The sequence below is a fragment of the Setaria italica genome, chromosome IX (genome assembly GCF_000263155.2).
Source record: "Setaria italica strain Yugu1 chromosome IX, Setaria_italica_v2.0, whole genome shotgun sequence".
NCBI classification, from domain to species: domain Eukaryota; kingdom Viridiplantae; phylum Streptophyta; class Magnoliopsida; order Poales; family Poaceae; genus Setaria; species Setaria italica.
In genome coordinates, this window is record NC_028458.1 from 55,353,775 (window position 1) to 55,378,055 (window position 24,281).

Sequence of the window (24,281 nt, forward strand, 5' to 3'; positions counted from 1 at the left end):
TTTATCCTTTCTTCTTGGAACGGGCACTGGAGTCACCGAGACAAGCCACCAGTTCTCTGAATTCTGAATGTAACCATCGTGGCAGTTCGTGCTGGTACTGAATCCCCGTGTACTTTCCGAGCTTCGATTTGTGCTCTGTGTCTAAGTGACGACGGATTAGGTCCGGTTCTGGTCCTAATTCCTAAAGGTGGTTTACTTTTGGAAATGATCAAACAAATCCGTGATCATGCATGTCTAACCAAACCATCTTGTGTTTAGTACGCTGACGTCGATATTTTATGACGACAAAGCTTGAGAGAAAAAAAAAAGTAGTTTTAGTTAGCCAAATCATTGCTGTGGCATCACTTCTGATCTGATGGAATCACTTGTGCTACTGAATACCCAGTACCAACTGACCAACGCCTGATCGCATCATATCGCTATCAGAAACAAAGCAAAGATCCCACATGGCGTGCCCTTGCTCGAATCTCGATAGCTTCCCCGCACTGTTCCTCTGATGCAGACGATGCATGCATTTCGGCTGAGATCTTTCGGGACCATACCAAGCTTATACAGTTTCACCTCCAACATCTTTCGCCGACGGCCGACGCTTTCTTCTCGCACGGGGCCACAGGGGAACACAGAGGGTAGTCGAGTAGGTTAGTAGGTAGGTACGGTGATGACTGTTGCAACAACTTGCAAAGCCGATAGGCAATTTTGACATGTCGTTTGATCGATCCACAGGAGATGAGCAGGACCAGCTGCGGGCTGGCATCACGAATGGCATGGCCTGGTGCAGTGGTGCGTCGTCGGTCAAGTCGAGCTCGATCCGTCTCTCGCCGTGGTCGAGCAGGCGAGCTGATGCAGAAACACTTGAAGCAGGGCCGCCATGTGCGAATTGTCCCCTGCAGGAGGAGGCAATGCGGGTCTTGGCCTCGTCAGATCGCCTTGCTGATGAACACGGCTAGATAACATGAACGTGTACTGATCGATTAGTACTCAGCAGCGAGCATGCATGCAGAGGTCTGGTGTCTCTCTCGAGAATTTCGAGGAGCGTGTGGTCCTTGACTGACTGGGATCTACGGAGCAGATCGCTGAGGCAACCCATCACCCATGTGATCCTCGAGTCTGTTTGGGCGATGAAACTGAAACCCCATGCAGAGTTGCAGTAGCCGCAATGCTCCATGCCTGCAAAAACTCAGGGGATCATCAGGGTGAACACTGTTCCAACACAGCTGCCAACTGACTGAGTTACCGCGAAGGAAATCGACGGCTTGCCGTGCCGATGCCGTGAGGAAGACAGGCGGCATCCCGGAACAGAGCAAGGCCCCGGCCGGCGACCGGGGGCGTGGCGGACACGGCTTTTGGTGACGTGATCGCGCTGGAAACATACGCAAGTGCTGATGGCCAGGGGCAAGGGGACAGGAGGCACAGGACAAGGGGAAGCCAACAGGCAGTTGCAGTGGAGGCGGCATGGCGCGGCTGTGTTAGTGTTAACAGCAAAGGATTATGCAGAAACGGACGGCATATGCTGATGCCGCTCGTTCGCGGACAGTGTCAAAGTGCCAACCATCAAAGAACCACCCGAACCAACTTGCCAAAGTGACCACTTCCTTCAGCTGCAATGATCCTACTGTTATAGGGGCATAGGACATTCTCTAGTAATATACTTGTGCACAAAATCTTATGCATCACATCACGGATGCATCTTACATTCAGATACTTGCAGTAAAGAATAATGGAGTACAAAAGGTTAAAGTGAACCTACCTCATGGACAAGTGTGCTAACCTGAATCTTTCTGCAACCGGCCTCAAGAGTCAAGACAAATGTCTGTTCATTTTCAGTACATTGTGTACCCATAAAACTGGAACGAATCGCAGATCCAACCAACGTGGCTTACAAATTTCGTCGTTATTATTTTTGGGTAAATCAGATTACATATATGTACATGCACGATCGTTGATGCCACGCTCACTCACGAAGTTACAAAGGGAAGACGGAGATAAAAACAAAGCTACAAAGCTCTCTCTACGCAGACTATGTTACACGAACGCCGGGACCTCACGCGCGCACGGTGGGAGCTCACTTGCCGGCGGCGATGGCGGCGCCGTAGGACCGGCTCCTCCTGACCTCCTCCGGCGGTATGAAGGCGTCCGGGCCGAGCCCCGGGACGTTGAACGCCACGTCGTCGATTGTCCACGACTCCTCCATCCGCGTCACCACCCGCGCGGCGCGGACGCCGACGCCGAACCGGGCGAGGTGCGCCGTCGACGTGCCGGCGTGGGCCACGGCGACGCCGCCGTCGACGGCGCGGTAGTCCGACACGGCGGACGCGATGGTGGTCTCCCAGTACATGGCGGGCGCGCCGGGGGACTGGATCCGGGTCAGCTGCGAGTCCTCCAGCCGCGCCAGGAGGCCGCTGCGCTGGCTGAAGAACCCCGTCAGCCCGTGCCGGATCACCTCCGCCGTGCCGTCGCTCCAGCTCGACAGCACCGAGGGACCCACGTCCAGGCGCATCACGAAGCAATCCTCGCCGTCCACCTGCTTCTCGCCGGCGTGCTCCGCCGTCGAGAAGATGGACGCGATCGTCACCGGGTCCAGGCCCTGCATCCACAAATCATCGATCACTCTACTGTCACCGAACATGCAACTGATCAGAATCTTGGCAAGCTCACTGGGTGTACATCTGCTAAGACTTTGCCTTGGTGAATGCTGACAACTTGTAAAACAGTTCATGTGCGCGCGCGCACATGGATGCAGCAAAACCGCAACGAAAAATGCATCTGTCTGTCAGCAAAGTTGAGCCGGCAGATAAATCTCCTTGACCTGTTGGCATACATGTGTTTGGTGCTTTAGGACCACCACCAGTGCTAGCAAATTTCAGAAGAGCAGATCGGATTCTCCAAGAAAATGGTAATCTAAGTGTGCCCGACCCCAAGTGCATATTCGCTTGTGGTCTGAAATTCTGTATCAGATAATTCTAAACAGAAAAATTTCTCAGAACTTTCTGCTACCGCCGTCGAGGACATTAGGGCCTTGTTTAGTTGGGGAATTTGGGAGGTGCCAAATTACTGTTACAGCACTGTAGCACACTGTAGCGTTTCGTTTGTATTTGTGAATTATTGTCCAAATATTGACTAATTAGGCTCAAAAGATTCGTCTCGCAAAGTACAACAAAACTGTGCAATTAGTTTTTAATTTCATCTACATTTAGTACTCCATGCATGTACCGCAAGTTTGATGTGATGGGGAATCTTCTTTTTGCATAGTGTCAAAGTTGGGAGTTGGGAGTAACTAAACATGGCCTAGGACAATGAAACATGAAACAGCTAAGTGGGAACTGGCACTGCAATCCCTGCGTCAGGGTTTAGGTAAGAACATGTCAGTACACCATAATTTATTGGCATGGGACGAGAGGACACTGCTGATATAATGATGCAGTACTGCTAAACAAAAGCACCGTTGCTTAAAATTCTCTATTAATCGTACAAACAGCTAAGAGCCTCAACATATGTGCTGCATCCGTACAGGGCTCCAACATGAATACATTTTGATGTAGCTACGAGCCTAAGACACTAGTTGCACTAGGGGTTTGTTGAAATCTAACAACGCTCATGAAGACTGAATGAATTGTATGCTTCGCTTCATCAAAGGAGCCCACAGACTCATATGCTCACTTGAGCTGTTCTTATTATCCAATTGGCCTACTGGTAGACCCTAAAACAACGACTCGAACAATAAACTAGTGTGTATCAATCCAACGTTCAAACAGTTAGGCTTGATCAGATATAACCTACTCTGCAGAATTTTATAAGAATGTTTGGTAAGCATCAAGATATTGAGAATCAGAACATGACCTCAGCACCCAATTTTCCTACTGCAAACTAAAGTGGGTCATGCTATAGCGTTGCTACAAATACCAACTGACAGCCTTAAGTAAAGAGAGTGTCAATGGGCCTAACCAAATAAAGCACAAATTCTGGAGTTTATTTCCTTTCAGAGGATTAGGAACACTGTTTCATGACCTAAGCTTTCCCGAAATAAATAAGAAAATACCAATGCATTTTCGTAGACAGACGACCTGTATATTCTCCTTGCCAGCAAGTTGTTTCAGAAAAAAAAAACAAAGAATTGTTTTCGTCAACTCCCATCCTCACACTGACATACACCCCTAATGTACTAAAGAGGTTCCACTTGCCAAGTTGATCGGGCTAAGCCTAAACAAAAGCAGCCAATCTAAGTTAATGATGAAATCAAACCCAGTGATCAAACAAACATTCAGACATCTCACACTAGGCTGATGAAGCTCTTTATAAAAAGAGCATACTGCAGACAGAGATATTCTTATTCTAGCCCCCATGTGATGGTCTGATGGATGCAGATTAAAGGTATGCTAATCCCACACTACCTACTGCAAACGCCCTCTCCCCAAGTCAAACATAGACAGTTTGGACTTGAGTTCAGGGCTCCTCCTGCAGAGCTCAAAGGAGAGGAGCAGAGCATGAGGCAATCATGACATCAACAGTGTGGCATCCTGCAGATCCCAAGATAACAACTGTGCAAGTGCTCAAGTGCAGAGCCCATATATGACATACTACTACGTCCAAGTGCTCTTTTAACAAAGATTCTTCTTCATTGCATTCGCATCGAGTTGTTTAAGGGATCTTCTCTGTTTTTTTCTCTCTCCCATGTCGTGTCCTGTACTGCAAAGCGAAAGGGCGTGCGCAAAAGCAGGAGGCTATTCGCTCGATGGCACGCGAAAGCAGAGGAGAAAGCCAGCAGTGGGGCCAGGTGGGGCCCGCCTGTCATGGATAGTTCCAGGCTAGCTCGCAGCAGTAACGCCGTGCATGCGAGGCATGCCATGGCGATCGGCAAAGCGACGAGGGAAAAAGGCGAACGGAAGAAAAAAAAAGGAACATGGCATCACGATGCGAAAACAAGAGATGCCAACCTGGAGTGCGCGTCGGAGCGGGCGGGAGCCGCCGCGTGCGGCGTGGGCGCCGAGCCAGGGCGTGCGGCGCCAGGCGACGCGGCCGTCGCTGCCCGCCGCGACGCTCTGGCCGGCCACGGACATCTCGACGAGCCACATGCTGGGCGCAAGCTGCCACAGCACGAAGCTCCCCTCGTGGGCGCGCCCGCCGCCGCCTCCCCCGCTGCTGGGGTCCTGCAGCATCGACAGGCGAACCCGCCCTGACGCGTACATGCTCTTGATGGCGCCGTCCTCGAGCTTCCCGCACCCCGTCGTGGCCCTGAACTGCTCGATGATGTACTGCGCCGACGACGCCACCTGCACGGACACACACATCGCTCATCTACCATTCTAAGCAAAGCAAGCAAGCGCGCGGAGCGTACACACAGGTGCGCGCAGGCAGCAGGAAGGTATACGTACGTGGCGTGGAAGGCGCGGGAGGAGCGGGACGGGGGAGAGGGGGCAGGCGAGCACGGAGAGGAGCACGCGGAGGTCGGCCGCCGGGCGCGCGTCGTCCCCGGCGGCGCCCCCGGATAGGAGGCGCGCCCACCGGTGCAGCGCCGCGTGGAGGCCCGAGCGCCTCCGCGCCGCGTCCTCCTCCCCGCCGCCGGGCTCCTCCGCCAGCGGCTCCAGCGCCACCCTCGACCTCATCTCGCTCTCCGTGTCTCTCTCGCTAGCTCCTGCCTGCCTCCGCGTAGCTTCTGTGTCAGGCCGCCGCGCGTGCTCGCTGCCGCTGTTGCTTCTCGTTATAAGAGGAGGGGGAGGCCAGGCCGCACGCGGGCGCGTACACGAGTTGCTTAACGGTAGGCTCGACTGACCCGTGGGCCCGTGATGTCGATGGGTCCGCGGCGTCAGTGGAGGCGTTGGCCCCGGCGCGCCGTGTGGAGTGCGAGGAAAGGGAAGGGGAGCGTTCAAGGGAGGCAAGAAGAGGGAACGGGGTTTGTTTTGGGTTGGGGAGCGGTCGAAATCTCGCTGGCGCTGGTGGTGGCGTTGTTGTTGGTGGCGTGGCCGTGGCAGCTGAGTGAGCTGGGCGGCTGCCTGAGCCGCCCGCCGCCGGCCTGCTTCCCACCCAAGCCAAGCCAAGTCGATCTCGTCCCCTCCAACGCCAGGTCGGCCAGTAAATCCTGCTGACACATACAGTATCGTTCAATCCACGAATCGCTACCACTCCATGCATCAGCCAGTAAACGCGTGAGGATTTCCAAGTTCTTACCAGAACCCAACCGTTCCACTGTGAAAATCCTTGCGTTCCAAGCAGGCCATTAGATGCGTGTGAATGCACAAATGGATGCTGATGTAGTGATGTGCAGCTCGCACTGTTGAGGAACGGTGGCTTCCGGCCTTGTTTGTTATCGATCGCGGTGGAGTAGCGACCAAGTCTGGCGCGCGCGAGGCCGACGTGGACGGGGCGGGGCTTCCCTTTCTGTTCCGGGGACAGGGGGATTTCGTTGATGTGCTCGGCCGGGCCTCTTCTTCCCCGGATGGCGGATGCGCATGCTAACGCCGGATTGCATGACATGGCTCGGGTCGGTATGGCTCCCGTTAGCCGGCAGCGGCGGCAGCAAGCATCGATGGCGAGGCGCTTTCGGCTGCACGGTGGCGGGACGCGACGGCGACTCGGCAACCCGTGCAAGCAAAATGCACGCCCGGGGGAAGGGAGCTGGGGTTTCCGGGGGCGCTGCAACGACGGAGCGACGGCGACTCGGCAACAAACCAGCAGGCGAGCCTTTTGGCTTGCCCAGCATGTCTAGCTTGGCGCCTTGGCTTCTTCATCAATCCTGGACTAGAATCCAGGGAGATTTCTGTTTCTCTGATCCCAATTGCTTGTGCCTTTTTCGGTATGCACACGGGATCATGCTTGAATCTGAAGTTTTGCTTGCTGTGCCCAGACGTGTAAAAATTGTAATGCGTCTTTTGACTCGTCTGCTCAACTCTGAAGAAGCGTGTTTAATTTGTGTTTACATATTATTATTATTATTATCAAGCCATCAACCATCCATCGCTGTCTGAATCAGTGACAAAAGAATTCATGAGAACTTCTCTGCCATTTTCAGCAGCAGAGTATTGAATGATCCTGCGCGGTGTGGGAGGGGGGGGGGGGGGGGGGGGGGCTCTCCCTACCTCGCTGACGAGTCATATCTCGCCTTAAATCCTGCTCTGCCCGTTCTGAATTGGCAATGATTTTTTTCTGAATTCCGGCAAGCAATGCAGTGACAAGTGTACGAAGAATTCAGGGTGACGTACAGGCGGTGGCGCCATTGCTCAAGGCCTGAGATAATGGTTGCGCGCTTTATTGCTGGGCTCAGGTGCTGCCCATGCAAGCAGCAGTAAGCAGGATCCATTTATGTTATTGTTACAGCATCAGTGTTCTTGGCACTGAACACTTCAATGATACAGTACGCCAGTTATGCTCATACCAGGTCCTTGTCTTTTAAAAAGAAATATTCATAGCAAAGCTAAACCTTTCCATCTCTGTGCTTTTTCTTCACAAAGAAGTGCTACTGTCCCTGCAGCCAGTCCAGACAGGCTGAGCTATCCCCAAAAGAAAGTATATCTGATTAGACACTAATGTAGGATCTGTTGAATGTTTAGTCAATTGAGCTGCAAGCTTATACTGCAAGGATGGATGACAACGATGTATTCAGCTACTTGCATTGTGCACCAAGCAAGTTCAACCAACGTAGTGGACGCAGCAGAATATCAGTTTCCGGGTTACTGTCAGAATGATGGCACGGTAGCTGCTGGCCCTGCTGCTGCCTGGCTGGATCAACCACTGAAGTGACATAACGAAATTGCAATAGTGCCTGTTCCTAGGAGGAGGCAGCATCGACCGGACCGTGATCCATTGATCCGTGTGAGTTCAAGTCCATCGCGAACTGACCGGAGGAGGGCGTGTCCCTGTCATGCGATGCAACTTGAGTCAGTGCCGTTTGGTTTGGCAGGATCTGGAGATGACCAGAGGACCTGGTACCATGTGCTTCAATGTGATCATAAGAGCGTAAAGTTTGTGACTGTGTCAGCGTCGGATGAGCCACACTGACATTAACACTTTTGATATTGTTATATTTTAAATTAGTTTAACTAGTACATCAACCTATTAGCTATTGTATTTAAAAATTATTTAAAAATTAAACTCCTAGCTAATAATCAAAATTGTTTACCTACTACTCTCTTATTTTTCAATACTTCAACATAATACTTATATAGATATGTACCTATCTTTATCCAGTTGTGATTGGTTTTTAATTAATAATTACTCGATGCACATTTTCATCCTTATTCATACTTTTTCCATTTTGTATCACACCTCCAATCCTCCATACATTATGTTTAGCATACAAATCAATATTTTTCATCGATTCCTCACATACATGTATAAATGGTCTAAATGGTGGCACTCATCATGTGTATATACTTTAACTTAGTATTTTTATATTAAAAATGACATAAATAGGTAATTTAGAATTATATATTAGTTTACTTTTTGATATTTCTGTATGATGCACATGAAGATAATTAGATTAATATTTAGGTTATTTTTAATAATGACACACGTGGGTAACATAGATAAAATTTTAGAATGACATTTTAAGTTATGCTTTATAATGATGTGTATTAGTAAATTGCATGAAGATTATGGGGTTACTTTAGATTATTTTTTATAATAGCTGAGCTCGGTAATTTAGATATAGGTTTAGAGCTCATTTTTTAATATTTTCATAATGACAGTGGTGGGTAACTTTTTAGAAAATATAATAGATCAATGGCTATGATTATTAGAATTTACAGGATCGGTGTTTGATGTTTTTAATTTTTATGAGAATTTGTCTCTTTTTTCTAGCTTGTCTCATGGAAACTAATGTGGAGTCTCCAATGGGAAAAAAATAAGACTACACTGCTATAAAACTATTACCATAAGTTATCTCTTGCTTGTTAAATATCCGAACACAATACTTATGTAGATATATACTTAATATCTTCATCCAATTATGTTAGATTTTAGTTAGTAATTACTCTATAATATTTTCATCCACATTTATAATATTTAACATTTCACTTTGCATCGCAGGTATGCGCTTGAATTTGTTTAATGAACTCTAAGTTTGAGATACAATTTTAGCACAGAAATCTATATTTTCATCACTTTATATCCTTATAAATTGTGACACACATCATGTGTATGGACCTTAATTAGTATATCATATATCAATAGTGAAAGATATAGATGATTTAGAATTATATATTGTTGTATATTTTTCATTAAGGTTATTTGATTCAAACATAGGGTTATCTCATGTTATTTTTTAATAATGGCATGTGTGGGTAATATAGATGCAAATTTAAGGGGTTAAAGTTTTTTAAGTAACAGTGGTAGGCAATTCAATTGCAAATTAGGGGGTTATTTTAAATATTATTTATAATGGCATAAGTGGGTAATTTGGATGAAGATTAGGGGGTTACTTTAGTTTATTTTATATAATGGCATAGGCGGGTAATTTATATATAGATTTAGGGGGTTACTTTAGGCTATTTTCATAATGGCATAGGTGGGTAATTTTTTAGAAAATATAATAGATCTAATGACTATGATGATTTGAATCTATCGATTGATTGTCGGATGTTTTGCTTTTTTGTGAGAATTTCTTGGATTTCTCTCTTTTTTTTAGAGTGTCCACCTAGAAATTCTAGATGGCTTCACCTAGAGGCTTCAAAAGAAACTTCCAATTTAGTAATAGTATTACTAAGATTGGGGGTGACCTTTGTGTGTGTGTGTGACAAGCATGAAGTTTAGTGACTTTGGAGTGTCTCATGGTTACTATTTCTTTGACAATTTGCTGATTGGGTCATGGGTGGTGCTGGTGTACTTTCCTTGTCATCACCGTTTTTAAGCAACAAATTACGCTTTCTGATTCGGGGGAAAAAGCTGGTGTCACATTTGCCGACCTTATAATTCCTCCAGGAGAATCACAAGCGCATGCACAGAAGGGGCAGAAGCGTAGCAAAAAAGAGAAGTGCGGAGATAATCATGGACAATAGATAGGCCACCGAAGCCCAGAATGAGAACAAGCATGGGCCTCCAAACTTCCTGGGCTCACTGAACCAAACATGTGTCTTGTTCCCGCCGGACAGGACCAGCCGGAAACTGCGAGCAAACTGTCAGAGCCTCAGTGGCAGCGCCATGCGTGGCGGCGGAGACAGCTAGCTGCCGACGCATGTGCTTGTGCAATGCACGGGCGCAGCGGCGGACAGGATCAACAGTTCCTTCCTTCCCCAGGGGCTCGGAGAGGGAAAAGGGAGGGAGCATGGATCATGTTGCTGCTTTGCAAAGTGCAGGAAGCGGAGAGGATGACTGAAGAAGAAGGCTGGAAGCCGCGTCCGGATTTCGGAGTGCGACCCAATCTCAGTACGCAGCGCAGTGGTCGGTGGGTCGTCGGAACCACGGATGCCAAGTTCTGAGGTGTTCGGTGGAATGCTCGTGAGGTAACATCCTGCTAATTTGGCCTGGTTGGTGCGGTATTTCCTTTTAACTCAATGTGGGTGGCCGGCGTCGGAGTCAAAGTGTTGGATCAGTTCTTGTGCTGGCCATTGAGCGCCAAGAGAATTCTTAGCAACCAATGCTGCCAGTAGTGTTAGCCCTGTGGTGACTGTCACTTGCATCTTGATTGTATGAGTTCTACGCTTCTAGTTATACACATATCGTGTCCGCTAAGTGCTGTCTATTTTTAACAACACCAAATAGTATCTCATCTTTTCCTTTTCTCCCTGAGAACATTCAGGCACCTCAACCTTGCTTTGTTATTTATAGGGTGGAGATCGGAGACGAGCCACCGCCGTGTTTTTGTCACTCACCCTATTGCGTGGTCATTAGCCATTTACCAGTTATGTGTGGTTGCTTCTAAATCTACTCTCATTTGCCCTGAAAATTTTGTTCTTTCTTTTCAGCCTTCTGCCTCGCAGATCTCTTCTCAAGAGGTTCTATTGGATGGATGGTGCAAGAAATTTCAAGGTAACTGATTGTTGTTTGATTGAGCTTCTTTTTTCCCTAGAATACTTATGCCCAGATTTCTTGGTCTCTTCTTTCTCTTCCCTCATTTTGCCGTCTATCTCAGAACACATACAGAAAACAACTTTTTTATTGCAAGAGATATAATACAAGACTTTTCAAAGAAAGTTTCTTGGTAAAATCATTAATAACGAAGAGAAGTCATGAATCTGCTTCACGCTATGTCCATTCAAAGAACTTACATTTTATATTCCTTGATTTCCTTCTTGACAGAGGGTGTCAGAGCATTCATAAAGAAGTAAAGAACACGACTGCTGAAGAGATTTAAATGAGGAACAGCAGCAGGAAGGAACATCAGAGGAAACGATAAGGAAAAGAGAGAACAAAAGAAAAGCACCACATTGTTACAGTTTACTCGGCAAAATGGGGCTATCAATCTCATACCCACCAGATGACTACCTGCCTGAGGATGATGATGATGATGATATGGACAGGCTCTTTGTGCGGTCTCTAAGCTTTGATAACCTTAGCACACTTGATACCCTTGAGTCACCACCGGCATTGCTCGATGCCCTGACTTCCAAGAGGCTCATTGTAAGAGGTTCTTTAAGCTTTGAAAAAAGGAACGGTGATTCCTTTCAAGTTGAAACTACAGTATCGATGGTGAGTCCTAAGCCTGCAAAGAAGAGTTGCAACTACAAGCCTATCATCCTGCCAAGATATGGGTCCTTGGAGAACCTGCCACTAAATTCTCCAGTGATTGGGATGGTCAGCCCGGAGCACCAAGCTGCAGCATTGAGGGTGCAGAAGGTGTACAAGAGCTTCAGGACAAGGCGGCAGCTTGCTGATTGTGCTGTTCTTGTTGAACAACGCTGGTTTGTGCTATGCCATGTGTTTAATCTTGCATTACCAAACTTGATACAGTGTGTTTTTCAACATTGGGGTGATGGTAACTTATGAACTGTGATGCTAAATCCAGGTGGAAACTACTTGATTTCGCACTGCTCAAGCGCAATTCAGTGTCGTTCTTCGAGGTAGAGAAGCCGGAGTCAGCGCTTTCAAGGTGGTCTCGTGCCAGAATGAGAGCTGCTAAGGTAAATACACGTGTGTACAAATTATGGTACAAAACCATTAGTTTGAGCTTGGAACTTCCGAATTGCTAGCACAGTTGTGTGGTAGTATTATGGTCTTACAATAGTGGCTCATGAGTCTGACGTTGTTGTGGTCCCTCCATTGGTATTAATGATTTTGATAATATTGTGAACTTGGTAGATTGAACAGGTTAAACTATTTTTATTCTGCTGTTACTGGTAAATTTGGTCTGGTGTTTTTTTAGTTGCTGAATGGTGCCATTAATGTGGCAAATGTTGCTATGAAGCTGATATGCCGAAGTGCAGAAACAATGTAGTCTGTTTACCATAGGATTACCAGTGTATTGTTGTTCTAGTACTATTGAATACTGAATTCATATCATAGGTGTTTTTTCTGCTTTTGCTTCAGGTAGGGAAGGGTCTTTCCAAGGATGAAAAGGCTCAGAAGCTTGCACTGCAACACTGGCTCGAAGCGGTACGCATAAAAACGATTCCCTTCAAACACTAACTGATGGAAGTAATGACAATTCATTATGTTTCAAGCACAGATTGACCCTCGGCATCGGTATGGTCACAATCTCCACTACTATTACCAACACTGGCTACACTGTGAGAGCAAACAACCTTTCTTTTACTGGTATAGTTCATGCAAAACTTTTAAAGCTATCCTCAAACTAGATGAAGAAAAGAAGTCAAATGTTCTCTGAAATCATGTTTTAATAGGTTGGATATAGGTGAAGGAAAGGAGGTTAATATGGAGGATCACTGCCCAAGATGGAAGCTGCTTCAGCAATGCATCAGGTATCTTGGTCCAGTAAGTGCTTCAGCCCTCACACCAATGAATTTGAAATCTCAAAGGGGAGAAACATGCATATCTGAACACTAGGATTTGCTACTTTGTGCAGAAAGAAAGGGAATTATATGAGGTTGTGGTTGAGGATGGAAAGATGATGTACAAACTGAGCCGCAAAATCGTCGACACGTTCGAGGGCCCCAGGGATGCAAAATGGATCTTTGTGCTGAGCACAACTAGAATTCTATACATTGGCACGGTATGTCCGGCCGCACTACCGTGAAACCAGATAGAGAATAGGAGTATAGGACTTGAACCATGAAGCTGACCTCTATAACAGATCAAAGAAACACAATGTTGCAGAAGAGCAAGGGCACATTTCAGCACTCGAGCTTCCTCGCTGGTGGAGCCACATCTGCTGCTGGCAGACTTATTGTAGAGAACGGAATTCTAAGGGTGCATGGACCAACACTTCTCTACCAGTCTCGTATGTAGTGTTTTGCTGGTACAGCACCGAGCTCACCTGTCTGATTCAGTTAAGCATCTTTCCAGGCTGTCTGGCCACATAGTGGGCACTACCGCCCCACAGAGGCAAATTTCAGGGAGTTCATGAACTATCTGAAGAAGAGGAACGTTGATCTTACAAATGTCAAGGTAAAGGATCAAATCAGAGTGCTGTTCTGCTACATATTTCATCTTAGCCCAGGAAGAAAAGCCTATTGCATTGGTTCTTCTCTGACACAAGATCATCTTTCTTTCTCTTGTCGGTTTTGCTACAGTTGAGCCCATCAGAAGGCGAGGAGGACGAGTGGCTCCGGCACAGGGGCCGCCTCTCCCAATTCAACTTTACTGAGAGCAGCAATCCCACAAGACAAGAAGACTCCAAGCCCCAGACCCCTGGCGCCGACCAAGTCAAGGCCACAGCCAACGCCACGGCCACGCCAGCGACACCACCCTCCGCGAGACGCGATACAGCAACCACCGCAGCAGGAGGAGGAGGCACGCCGGTGATGAAGAGGTCGTCGTCGGGCAACCGGCTGCATCGCAAGCGGCCGCCGCGGCTGACGGTGAACAAGAACCGGCTGGGCAAGGGCACCGCCGAAGAGCAGGGTGCGGGCGCGTTCGGGGACTGCCTGGACTTCTGCAAGGAGAACCTGTTCGGCGGTGGGGAGGGCGGCGAGGAGGTGGTGGTGGTGCCGCAGGAGAAGATCATGCACCGCATCAACTCCAAGATGGCCCTGCACTCGTACCAGCTCGGGAACCAGATCTCGTTCCGGTGGACCACCGGCGCCGGGCCGAGGATCGGGTGCGTGCGGGACTACCCGCCGGAGCTGCAGTTCCGGTCGCTGGAGCAGGTCAGCCTGTCGCCGCGCGCCGGCGCCGGGCCGGCCAGGTTCGGGACTTCGCCCCGGCAGAGCCCGTGCGCGCCGCTCGTGTCGCCCACGCCGGGTGGCCTCGTCTCGCCGCTATACGGCGCTCCGTCGCGGCTGCAGCAAGGTGCAGCCTAGAGCTCTGAGCACGTACCTGGTGGCTCGCCGGTCCACGAAGTCGTGACAACCCGTGAGCTGTGACCATGATGTCCTTCTCAGAAGAGGCGCGCGGCGGCTGGACGGTGATTTTATTTTATTTTTTCATCGGAAAGAACGGGGAGAGGGAGAAAATGAAGGAACAAGCCACCGTTCAAGTTTTGTAGAAAACTCATCTCACCCCCGACCCTACAAATACGCGTACGATTTGATGTGAGCATTGCTATTTTTTCCTGAAATTTATGTGTAAATGTAATAGAGAGCTGATGTCCTAGATTGTTCCGTCGCTTCGGATTTGGGTAAGCCGTAGCGGTTGTTCAGCTAGCTTTTTTTTTTACTTCTCTCTGTTTTTAAACAGTAAAAAAAAGCCAGCTGCGATTTATTTGAAGCCCAGCCGAACACCCCGGTGTATTCTTTTTTTTTTTTGCTTTAGGTACTGCTTAAAGGCAATCTCATCAGTATTGAGTTGCGCCTCGCCGCGCTTTCTTTTTCTTTTTTCTTGCCGCTGATGCATGCAATGCGATGAACACTATTTACACTCTTTTTATCTACTCCTTTCATCGTTTTGACTTTTGTAGATATATAAATTTTGCTATATATTATATAATTTTTTAATATACACACAACTACGTATTAAAAAATAAAATAACCTACATTTTGAAATGGACAGAGAACCGCTGAAAAAAAGTTAGCAGCCGATTCTGCAGTGCACGGGCCGAGTGCTTATGCCCGCTAGGCGGCTAGGCCCAAGACAAAGCAGGGAAACACACACATCAGGGACAACCTGAAAGTGCTGAACAGAAGTTCCTCTGTCTGGCTGTCCACCTCTGGAGTCGGGTTGCTCCACCAGCCATGACAGCCGGCTGGAGGGAGTCCACCAGCAGAGAGAGTCTTATCTATTCCGTTTACCTTCTTTTTGTTCGGTTGTGCTAGTTTGCAGCGCTGCAAGCCTGCGACTGTGTTGCAGCAACAGTCAGCAAACTGCAGCCACACAAACACGTTGGTTTACTGCAGCAATTAAAAATAGCATAATGAGGAGTATACAAACGAGGAAGTAAAGCTTGCAAGTAACATAGCCGAACAGCTGGGCTGAAACCTACAGGTAAGACATTCAATACATCATGAAGCATGCATTTCTAAAACGTGCAGTATTGTCATATCCTGAAAGACGCAGCATTGTTGTACTTAAATGCTAATCGTGATTTGCCGATTGGATTGACTGCTTGCATAATAACAATTACATGATCGATATGCTCACCAATAAACATGCATTGTTTATGTTCCAAATTCCAAATGGAAACTGCAGTATTGTTTCTAAGTCCATATTTGAACACTCTCAAAAGCATAATTCCTGAAGAGCCTTCTGGTGGCCTCTCCCTCTCTCTTTTTCTCTCGCTCTTATAGATTAGAGTTTAGAGGGGGAAGATAATTTCATGACCCTGTAGCTGATCTTATAATACAGATGCAGAAGATCTATCAATGCCATTGAATGAGCTTATTGCGATTCTGAATTCAACAATTGATGGTCACCAGGTATGAATGATTCTAAAATCTATGCTTGTGACTCTACAGTATAGATAATCCCTCATAAATTTTTGTATTCCATGTAGATGGAACAAGCAGGAAGAGTTCATATTACACCTGATGATGTCATTGCAGTTAACCAACCTGACCATACCATGTTCTTTACAAAGCTCCCAAACCATTTTCAATGTGAGCCTGTCTTGCAATATTAGCACTATAATATAAACTTTCATGATGAATAACTATTTTTTTTTTCATATACAGTTGATCAGGCACTGGAGATATCAACGCAATATTCTTATGTGACTGCTCTAGATTTGTTGGGGAAAGTCAGAAGACAGGACCATGAAAAGTGGCTATCAAGACACACGGCTTATGCATTTCTTGCGAATGCACAACTTTTTATGTGTAACCAGGTTTCAGATGCAGTAGGGCGTGATGATGGTTGTACTGCAGTGACAAGTGACCAGCAAATGTGCCAACTTGAAGTGGACTACCTTGGCTATACTACCACTTCAAGAGAACTGAAAGAAAGACAGCTTAAGGTATGAATCACAATACGTGTTATTTGTTCTTGGATCTGTACTTAGGGGTAGCAGTAGTGTCTATGGGAGCCTGTGGGGTCAATGGCAGGGTTCATGGAGGAAGAAAAATTAGACAGAAGAGACAGGTGTGCCGCTGCTAGGTACATGCTGATTAGGAGACTTGGCCTTGTGATGTGGTAAACAACTGGGCTTATTGGGCTCAACGTTGGTTGGATTCATGGCCTTATTGTTCGTTCATTGGGCTGGCTCTCTCTCTCTCTCTCTCTCTCTCTCTCTGTGTGTGTGTGTGTGTGTGTGTGTGCCCGGTACCGCAAGGCCTTTTCATTTTGCAGCTTCCTACTGGCCCGTTGGCGAAGAACATGCCGGGTACACAGCGCAACGAACCGCCAAAATTTGATGTTGGATGCCGATTAATCCAAAACATTCAAATAAACTGGTTCGATTAGAAGACAGCAGATATCCGAAAACAACTAAAATTTGCGGTATTTTCCGAGAGATCATAACATAAGAGACGATCCAACTAACATAAGAGAGATCACCAGAATAGCGACACTTGGTGAAGCACTGAACAGCTTCGTTATTCATGCATCGACAGGCACACGACCAGACACCTCAACGACTATTATATTCAACCAGGTAGAATAAAACCTCAGAGATTCAGCTAGTATTCAATTCATGCATCGATTGAGCTAATATAGCGAAGGATGACCATGGCAGATGTCTATGGATCTCAGCACAACAAGTGCACTTTGAACCTGGATCAAAAAACAAAACTGCAATCTTATCACCAGGCTTACTAATCATAAGGGTCACACAAAGTTTGACAAACACAGCACGAATTCGATGACACCCAACTCCATACAAGAACCACCATGGCACCAACTGCCTCAGCGCAGCCTCCTGGCCTCCCTCTCAGACTCGAGCAGGGTGAGGATGTCACCCTCACGAACCGGGCCCTTGACGTTCCTCATGATGAGACGGTTCTGGTCATCCAAGAACTTCACTCTAACCTGGGTCACCTGACCCCTGGAGCCAGTCCTGCCCATCACCTTCACCACAACAGCAAGCTTCACCTGGGTGTCCATGCTGCATTGATGGAGGCAAATGTCAATTATCAAGAAGCATGATAGTAGTAAATAGAAACTGTCTAACAATTTAGAAACAGAATAAGATACAAAATAGGGATACAACACCCGCTATTTGTTTTCCAGATAATTGTACTACAGCATGGAAGATTTGTTGCAAAATGCTTGATCTAGAACAATTCAGTATCTTCACTAGAACAGGCATTAACTTGGTACGAACTACAGGCAGGGGCAGCAAAGAAGTTCCTAGATCCCAACCATATATTTGGTTTGCTAGATGATCATGCACAGCCAAGCATCAATGTAATGATTTACACTGTGTTAAGAAAGAAAAATCCATGTCTAATTCCACAACTAACTATTTGCATTCGTTATTATTGTAGCATCGACATGCAGGCAAATAAAGTTAGCAGAAATATTTCTTCACGAACTAGACCTACTCTGCAAATCAGCTTCATCCGCAGACCATATCAAAACATAGGATACAATTATGCAAACGTTTTACAGATCACATCAATTAGCAAGAACTCGACGAGGCCCTACCAAATTTCCAGGTTATACAGCATCCACCATATAAATCGCGATATCCTATGCTAGTATGCTAATCTAGCAAATACTAACCGTTGAACAAGAGCAAGCACGAAATACCCAGGGATTCAGAACGCTCACGCACGAATCAAGGCTCGCAAGCAGCAAATTAGTAACAAGTAAGCACACGATAGGGCATAAGATCTACGAATACTGCGTTTCACCAGGGAAGGAGAGGAGAAGACGCGCACCTCTCGTTCTCGCGAGAACGCGGAGGCCGACGAGCTCACGAGCACGCGAAGCGAAGGGCGGGGACGGCGGCGCGCAGGGAGCACTGGAGGAGGAAGGAAACCCTAGGCCTGCGCTGGCTGCTTATATAGTAGGAAGGGGGCCGTTGAGGACTTGGGACCACCGTGGACAGGATGCGCGGTGCGGAGGAGCGGGCTGCGTGTGGGCCTCGTCGAAAACCTAACCTGACGCAGTAGTAGTAATGGGCCGAGCATAGCTGCAGGCCGCTGACGAATCCGGCCCGCTACGGCCTAGGTCGCCCAAAAAGGCCGCATTTGGTAGAAGCACCGAATTTTAGGCAAAATTCAAGCTGCATCAGAATTCAGAAGCGACGCATTTGGCCCTAGAAGCCGGTGTTGCCAAGAAGCGCTCGCGTGAATTCGTACGTGCGTGCAACGCATTCTTGTCACGCATGCGTCGCTGTTCACAGCAGCGAGTCTTGTTTTGATCAAACGCTTCACATGATCACAGCAAACATCCAAACAAATGCTTAGGATCCGAAACCAGAGGCACTGGCATAAATCCAGGCTAGCCAAACCCATTCGTTTAGCTTGTTTACACACTCCGTACGCTTAATACCAGTAGCATAACAGGGAAACAACGCAACACCAACGCGAAACAGATCGTCTGTCACGAACTACTACAACATAACACAAACAACACAGCACCAACGCGAAACAGATTGTCTGTCACGAACTACTACAACATAACACATCCCGGCGATTTCTGGTGGCACTTGACAGAGGTCTAGAATGAGCTTGGCGACAGCTCCGGCACGAGCAGGAGAAGGTAGCCCGCGAGCACCGCCGTGAGTGCAACGCCGGCGGTCGCCGCCGTGGAGACGCCGCCGCCGCCTCCGTTGGTCGACTGCAGCGCGTGCGAGTCGGTCGTCGCCGTCGAGTTGTCCTTGGCTGCCAAGAGAAACCAGTGATTGTCAGATACTCAGATCCAGCTAGGTGGAGATGTGTTTCCTACAGGCTACAGTTGAATTCGGTTTGACGAAATTGACTTATTTTTAATTCTGAATTTGACAAAGAAACAAAGAAAAAAAAGTAAAAACGCTTTGATTTGCAGGGAATTCTCACGTTCACGGCGACAAGGAAGAAAAAGCGATCACTGCGTGCAACATTCTCTACTGTCCATTGAGTTTAGTAGTCTTTTTTTTAGTGGTTCTGTACTGAAATGGTTTTTACAATGTGACATCTCTTTAGCAGCGGAGGCAATTTTGTTGTAGTGGACACTAGGACAGTCAGGCTCACCTGGGGCAGCAGAGGAGCCCTTGTCGCCGCCGGGGCTGAAGATGGCGGCGTCTTTCGATCCCGGAGGAATATGCAGGAGCTCTGCAAAAGAAAACACACGCAGATTCACTTCCAAGGTTTGCAGTTGCTTGCTGTTGAAAAACGAAAAAGAAAAAAAGAACAGTTGCATCTTTGCTACTGCCATGGAACCAGCTCTGCATTTCCATAAGCAGAACCTGGTGCAAGATCCAGCTGCATTTCCATGGCCAGCTAACCGCTTGCTAAATACAGAACACAAACGATGTCGATGGAGCTTACGGGCGCAGTGGGATGCGTTGGCGCGGGTGGCGCCGCATGCGGAGGGGAGGGCGAGGGCGAGGGTGGCGTTGATCTTGATGCCAAGGTTGGGGTCGTCCTTGTCCTTGACCAGCACGCACAGGCACTTGGGGCTCTTCCCCAGCACCTGCCGGAGCCCGCCGCAGCAGTCGGGCGGCGGCGCCCGCGCCTGCCCCTGCACGTACTGCAGGCACGGCGCCAGACCCACCAGCTGGTCCGCGCACTCCGTCCTGTCCGCGTTCATGTCGCCGCCCGCCACCGTCGCCGCCGCCGCCACCGCCACGACCAACGCCCACCACCGGACAGCCGCCATCGTCGTCATCTTGCTTGTCTCTCTCTCCCACTCTCCCTTCTCCCTCCCTTGGCTAGTTGGCTGTATCAGCGGCTTGAAGTTGAAGGCTTTGTAGGGACTTCGTCGGGTGTTGGATGGGAGTGAGTGAGTGAGTGAGGTGATGAGGGGTTGGTGAGGAGGGAGTTATAGCGGCCGAACGGACGAGGCAAACAGAGCAGGAGCAAAGGCGACGTGACGTGCCCGGGCGCCTAGCCCTCCTAGTCGTGTCGTGTGCCCGCGTGGACAGGCGGGTTCGCAGTGGCACACTGTTTGATGGCCGGGACCGGGAGGCCCAGCACCAGCAGTCCTCTGCCGCCGCCGGTAAAACAAACAGCCGTGCAGTGTGGTAACTGCTCCGGCGAAACGGACGGTCAAAATGATAAGGGTAAGGGCCTGTTTGGCTCTATGGTCCGTCACATCGAATGTTTGATACTAATTAGAAATATTAAATATAGATTAATTATAAAACTAATTGCACAGATGGAGTGTAATTCGCGAGACGAATCTATTAAGCTTAATTAGTCCATAATTTGATAATGTGGTGCTACAGTAACCATTTGCTAATGATGGATTAATTAGGCTTAATAGATTCATCTTGCGAATTAGCACAGGGTTCTGCAATTAGTTTTATAATAGCCTAATTAGTCCATGATTTGACAATGTAATGCTACAGTAACCATTTGCTAATGATAGATTGATTAGGTTTGATAGATTCGTCTTGCGAATTAGCACATGGTTCTGCAATTAGTTTTATAATTACCTTATGTTTAGTTCTCCTAATTAGCATCCGAACATCCGATGTGACACTGTTAAATTTTAACACCTCATATCCAAATACCCCCTAAGTGTGTTTATCCTTGGCTAATATTTAGTCTGAGTCACCTCCGATGTTTGATGCTAATTAGAAATATTAAATATAAACTAATGATAAAAATAATTGCATAAACGAGAGCTAATTCGCTAGACGAATCCATTAAACCTAATTAGTCCATGATTAGCACATGTGATGCTACAATAAACATGAACTAATCATGAATTAATTAGGCTTAATAAATTCGTCTCGCGAATTAGCCCTAATTTATACAATTAATTTTTATTATTAGTATATATTTAATACGCATCAAACATCTGACATGACACGAGCTAATCCATCCACTGAACCAGTGTTGACCCGAGTGACGTGAAGTTGCACAGAAGAAACGCTCATGTCTGCGATCAGAAATGGCCAAATGGGCACGTCGATGGCGCTGCCAAAAATGCGATCGATGCTACAAGAATCCACTGGGATCCGCTGCCAACTCTCTCGGCGATCGCCCGTTGGTGGTGGGGCGCAAAGCAAAGACAGCCGGCCACTTGATCAGTCAGTGATGATGATCAGTTGATCACTGGCGGATGGGTGCTGTGCAACCCGGCAACACACGACATGATACAAATGCAGCAACAGTAGCCCGGTTCTGATCCTTGGCATGATGACTAGGAGGATGGGAGCACCACTAGACTCTGCAGCGCCCAATAACTTCTGCATTCATCCTCCCCCGCAGGGGGGTGAAAGCCTGAAAAACTCCATGTGGCATGTGGACTAGCTGACATCCGGACTGACAGCAGCAAAGACGAGGAGCTATTGTACTGTTACCATTGCCATTGCCAACTTTTTCTTCCTCACATTTATGATTTATATCTTGCTTCAGTGACGCACCACGCACTAGAAACTCCAAAAGAAAAGAAGCAGGAGGACAAACGCACGAACGAAAAGAATACGCTCCAGAATTCTGGTTGATACTGAAATTTACATTGCCAAAACAGGAAGAAAAAAAAAACATCCATAGACCCAGAGGAAGCAAGCAGTAAAACGGAATGAGGTTATCAACAGGCACTGTGTCAAAAGTGAGTGATGGAGGCAAGCCAACTAATTCGGCTTTAACTTTTCTGTACGAGGGACAGCAGCAGCAGCAGCTGCTGCAGTGAACTATCGGCAGCATCTTAAACAGGCTACTGTAGGGTAGGGATTGCCGTGAAGCTGCTGCCAGCACAAGTGAAATCAAGACTTGCCGCTTGCTTGGGCCGTCTCCACCCAGTTTTACACATACATTTACCGACATGCCAGCCTGAATTACTGGTCTTTCGACCCCACCAGTAATGTCAACATTGGGGGTTTTATTAAAAAAAACTGGGAAAATTTCATCTCTGCCAACCACTTTGCAACATGTCATTGTTCTCACTTACCTTGTGGGTCAAAACAGATTGCATGACAAGTTCAAGATAGATAGAGATGGCTGATGCTCAAGAAAAAGTAAAACATCCCAAAAGACATCAAATTTCACAGTTTTCATTCAATATAGCCTCCCCAGTGTGAAGCTCAAAATTCTTACAACAGCCTCACCAGGTGCTGTTCCATGTCCTCCATGATAACCCCAACAGCGCTGTTTTTTCGACTAAGCATCTTCAAATAACAACTACGTCTACAAAACAAGCGCTAACCCCCCATACAACAGAATTTACATGTCACAAGAAAAGGAGGCATACACAATGGAAGGGATCATTTCCAGTTTGTAAGAACTAAATTCCAAGGTAAGAAACAAAAATGTGGACATTGGACTCACTGAAGGTGAGGGGTGAGAAAGTGAGGCTGGAAAACTAAAAATGACATCCAAATCTATTAAATTATTTCTCTTTGCAAAGATATATCATCTATAGGAAGTCGCTTTCCAACTTGAGCCACTAGAAAACATCAGGGCAAAATGTAAAAGGGTGAGGAAAATCACAAGCCTCTTTCCCTTAGGCTTTCTCATTCTTGACTTCCACGAAGGCATTCTTCTGATTGTTGAGAATCCCTCCCCTACAGCTCCTCCTGGCGAACATGAATGAATAGGATATTAAAGATGGTTGGTATGACTTGCAACAAAGCTAATAGCGGAACAAGGATTTTACTCCTAATGGTAAAAGGGGGCAACGTGAGCACATCAACCGTAAAAATTGTAGACTGAAAAGTATAAATAGCATACAGGAAAAGAATTATCATGCAGGATCAAGACATGCCCACATATACTAAAACAATTTGTAGCAGCTCATGCATTCAACTGAGCTCCACAACCAGCATACCACTTGCAAGAATATAGGGGATGTACCATCCTATTATTTACAAGATAGGATTTTTTTTAACCCAAAGAAAAAAAATAAGGCAAAACAAGATCAAAGGCAATACTGGATCAGCAGCAGGCAGTACCTAAAATTATCGTCTAACTCTCGGCTTGCACCGGAATTCTGCTAGGAGTGCGATATGATCCGATGACCATTCAGGGGAAGGAAGAGCTGTGTCTTTTCTCAAGCTATCCTCGTCCAACAGTTCCAGTAACGACTCCACTGTCAATGAATCAGCTGAAATAGTAGAGCACATTGTAAAAGACAAAGTTAACAACATCTACTTATCCAGATCAATAGATATAGCCAAAGTTAAAGGAACACAGCATAGCAAGCTCTTGAACCAGTTCAAGGATTTAGGTACTGACCTGTGTAAAATATGTAATCGATGGTACCAGTGAAATCCCTCGTGCAATTTGTGAACAATGGCTCATTTGTCGTGGGGTCCATCCTCCTTCGCTGGTGATCCAAATCATAACCAACACTAGCCATCCTCGCAAAAGATGAGTATGCACTGACCTATGAACAAGTAAATCTTCTGTTCAGAGCCACGGCCAGGAAAAAAGAAAAGAAACCAACTGGGAAGAGGCGTGATAGCCTAAATGTACCAGAGGAAGCTGGTGTGTCAGTTTGCTTGGTGGGCGCAAAATTCCAAGAGGATCTACCCCCAGATCTGGATGCAATTGATCAACTTTGCCCATAGCAAGAAGCCCATGTGATGTACTACACGAAGAACATGATTGTTTACCACAAAGTATTCACATTGAAAGACAACAATTATAACACAAACAAAAAGAAGTGCTGCTAACATCTAACAAACCTTCCAGGGATTGAATTAAAATCTCCACAGACCAACATAGGAATATCCGCACTGACAGCTATTTCTCCAATCCTTTCAGTAGGTG

General features: G+C 47.1%; 4 protein-coding genes and 1 long non-coding RNA gene across 5 annotated transcripts in view; 1 reads left to right on the forward strand and 4 right to left on the reverse strand.

The window, feature by feature from the left end:
- Window positions 1–1,807: 1,807 nt before the first annotated feature.
- LOC101781086 lies at window positions 1,808–5,700 on the reverse strand. The gene is made up of 3 exons (XM_004985520.2): window positions 5,370–5,700; window positions 4,932–5,267; window positions 1,808–2,584 (listed from the first exon to the last, which is right to left on the reverse strand). Exons 1-3 carry the CDS (start codon window positions 5,598–5,600, stop codon window positions 2,063–2,065), a joined length of 1,089 nt encoding a protein of 362 aa, XP_004985577.1. The 5' UTR covers window positions 5,601–5,700; the 3' UTR covers window positions 1,808–2,062.
- A 5,200-nt stretch (window positions 5,701–10,900) lies between these two features.
- LOC101780550 (IQ domain-containing protein IQM4) lies at window positions 10,901–14,611 on the forward strand. Its single transcript, XM_022829825.1, has 10 exons — window positions 10,901–10,956; window positions 11,227–11,828; window positions 11,933–12,047; window positions 12,454–12,519; window positions 12,593–12,681; window positions 12,768–12,858; window positions 12,950–13,096; window positions 13,201–13,293; window positions 13,390–13,491; window positions 13,617–14,611. Exons 2-10 carry the CDS (start codon window positions 11,377–11,379, stop codon window positions 14,343–14,345), a joined length of 1,884 nt encoding a protein of 627 aa, XP_022685560.1. The 5' UTR covers window positions 10,901–10,956; window positions 11,227–11,376; the 3' UTR covers window positions 14,346–14,611.
- Window positions 14,612–17,038: 2,427 nt separating this feature from the next.
- LOC101781484 lies at window positions 17,039–18,432 on the reverse strand. The gene is made up of 2 exons (XR_001164901.2): window positions 18,297–18,432; window positions 17,039–17,518 (listed from the first exon to the last, which is right to left on the reverse strand). It is a non-coding gene; the product is annotated as an uncharacterized LOC101781484 (long non-coding RNA).
- Window positions 18,433–18,822: 390 nt separating this feature from the next.
- Window positions 18,823–20,364, reverse strand: LOC101781886 (protein YLS3). Its single transcript, XM_004985523.2, has 3 exons — window positions 19,890–20,364; window positions 19,593–19,673; window positions 18,823–19,244 (listed from the first exon to the last, which is right to left on the reverse strand). The coding sequence occupies exons 1-3, from the start codon at window positions 20,227–20,229 to the stop codon at window positions 19,081–19,083; spliced, it is 585 nt and encodes a 194-aa protein (XP_004985580.1). The 5' UTR covers window positions 20,230–20,364; the 3' UTR covers window positions 18,823–19,080.
- A 2,179-nt stretch (window positions 20,365–22,543) lies between these two features.
- The window catches only part of LOC101780952 (carbon catabolite repressor protein 4 homolog 1), a 6,823-nt gene continuing 5,085 nt past the window's right edge, over window positions 22,544–24,281 (reverse strand). The window contains exons 8-12 of the mRNA XM_022829799.1: window positions 24,197–24,276; window positions 23,985–24,099; window positions 23,745–23,895; window positions 23,462–23,613; window positions 22,544–23,086 (exon numbers count right to left, since the gene is read on the reverse strand). Coding sequence (XP_022685534.1) covers window positions 23,468–23,613; window positions 23,745–23,895; window positions 23,985–24,099; window positions 24,197–24,276 — 492 coding nt within the window. The 3' untranslated portion in view covers window positions 22,544–23,086; window positions 23,462–23,467. The remainder of the gene's footprint in view (window positions 23,087–23,461; window positions 23,614–23,744; window positions 23,896–23,984; window positions 24,100–24,196; window positions 24,277–24,281) is intronic.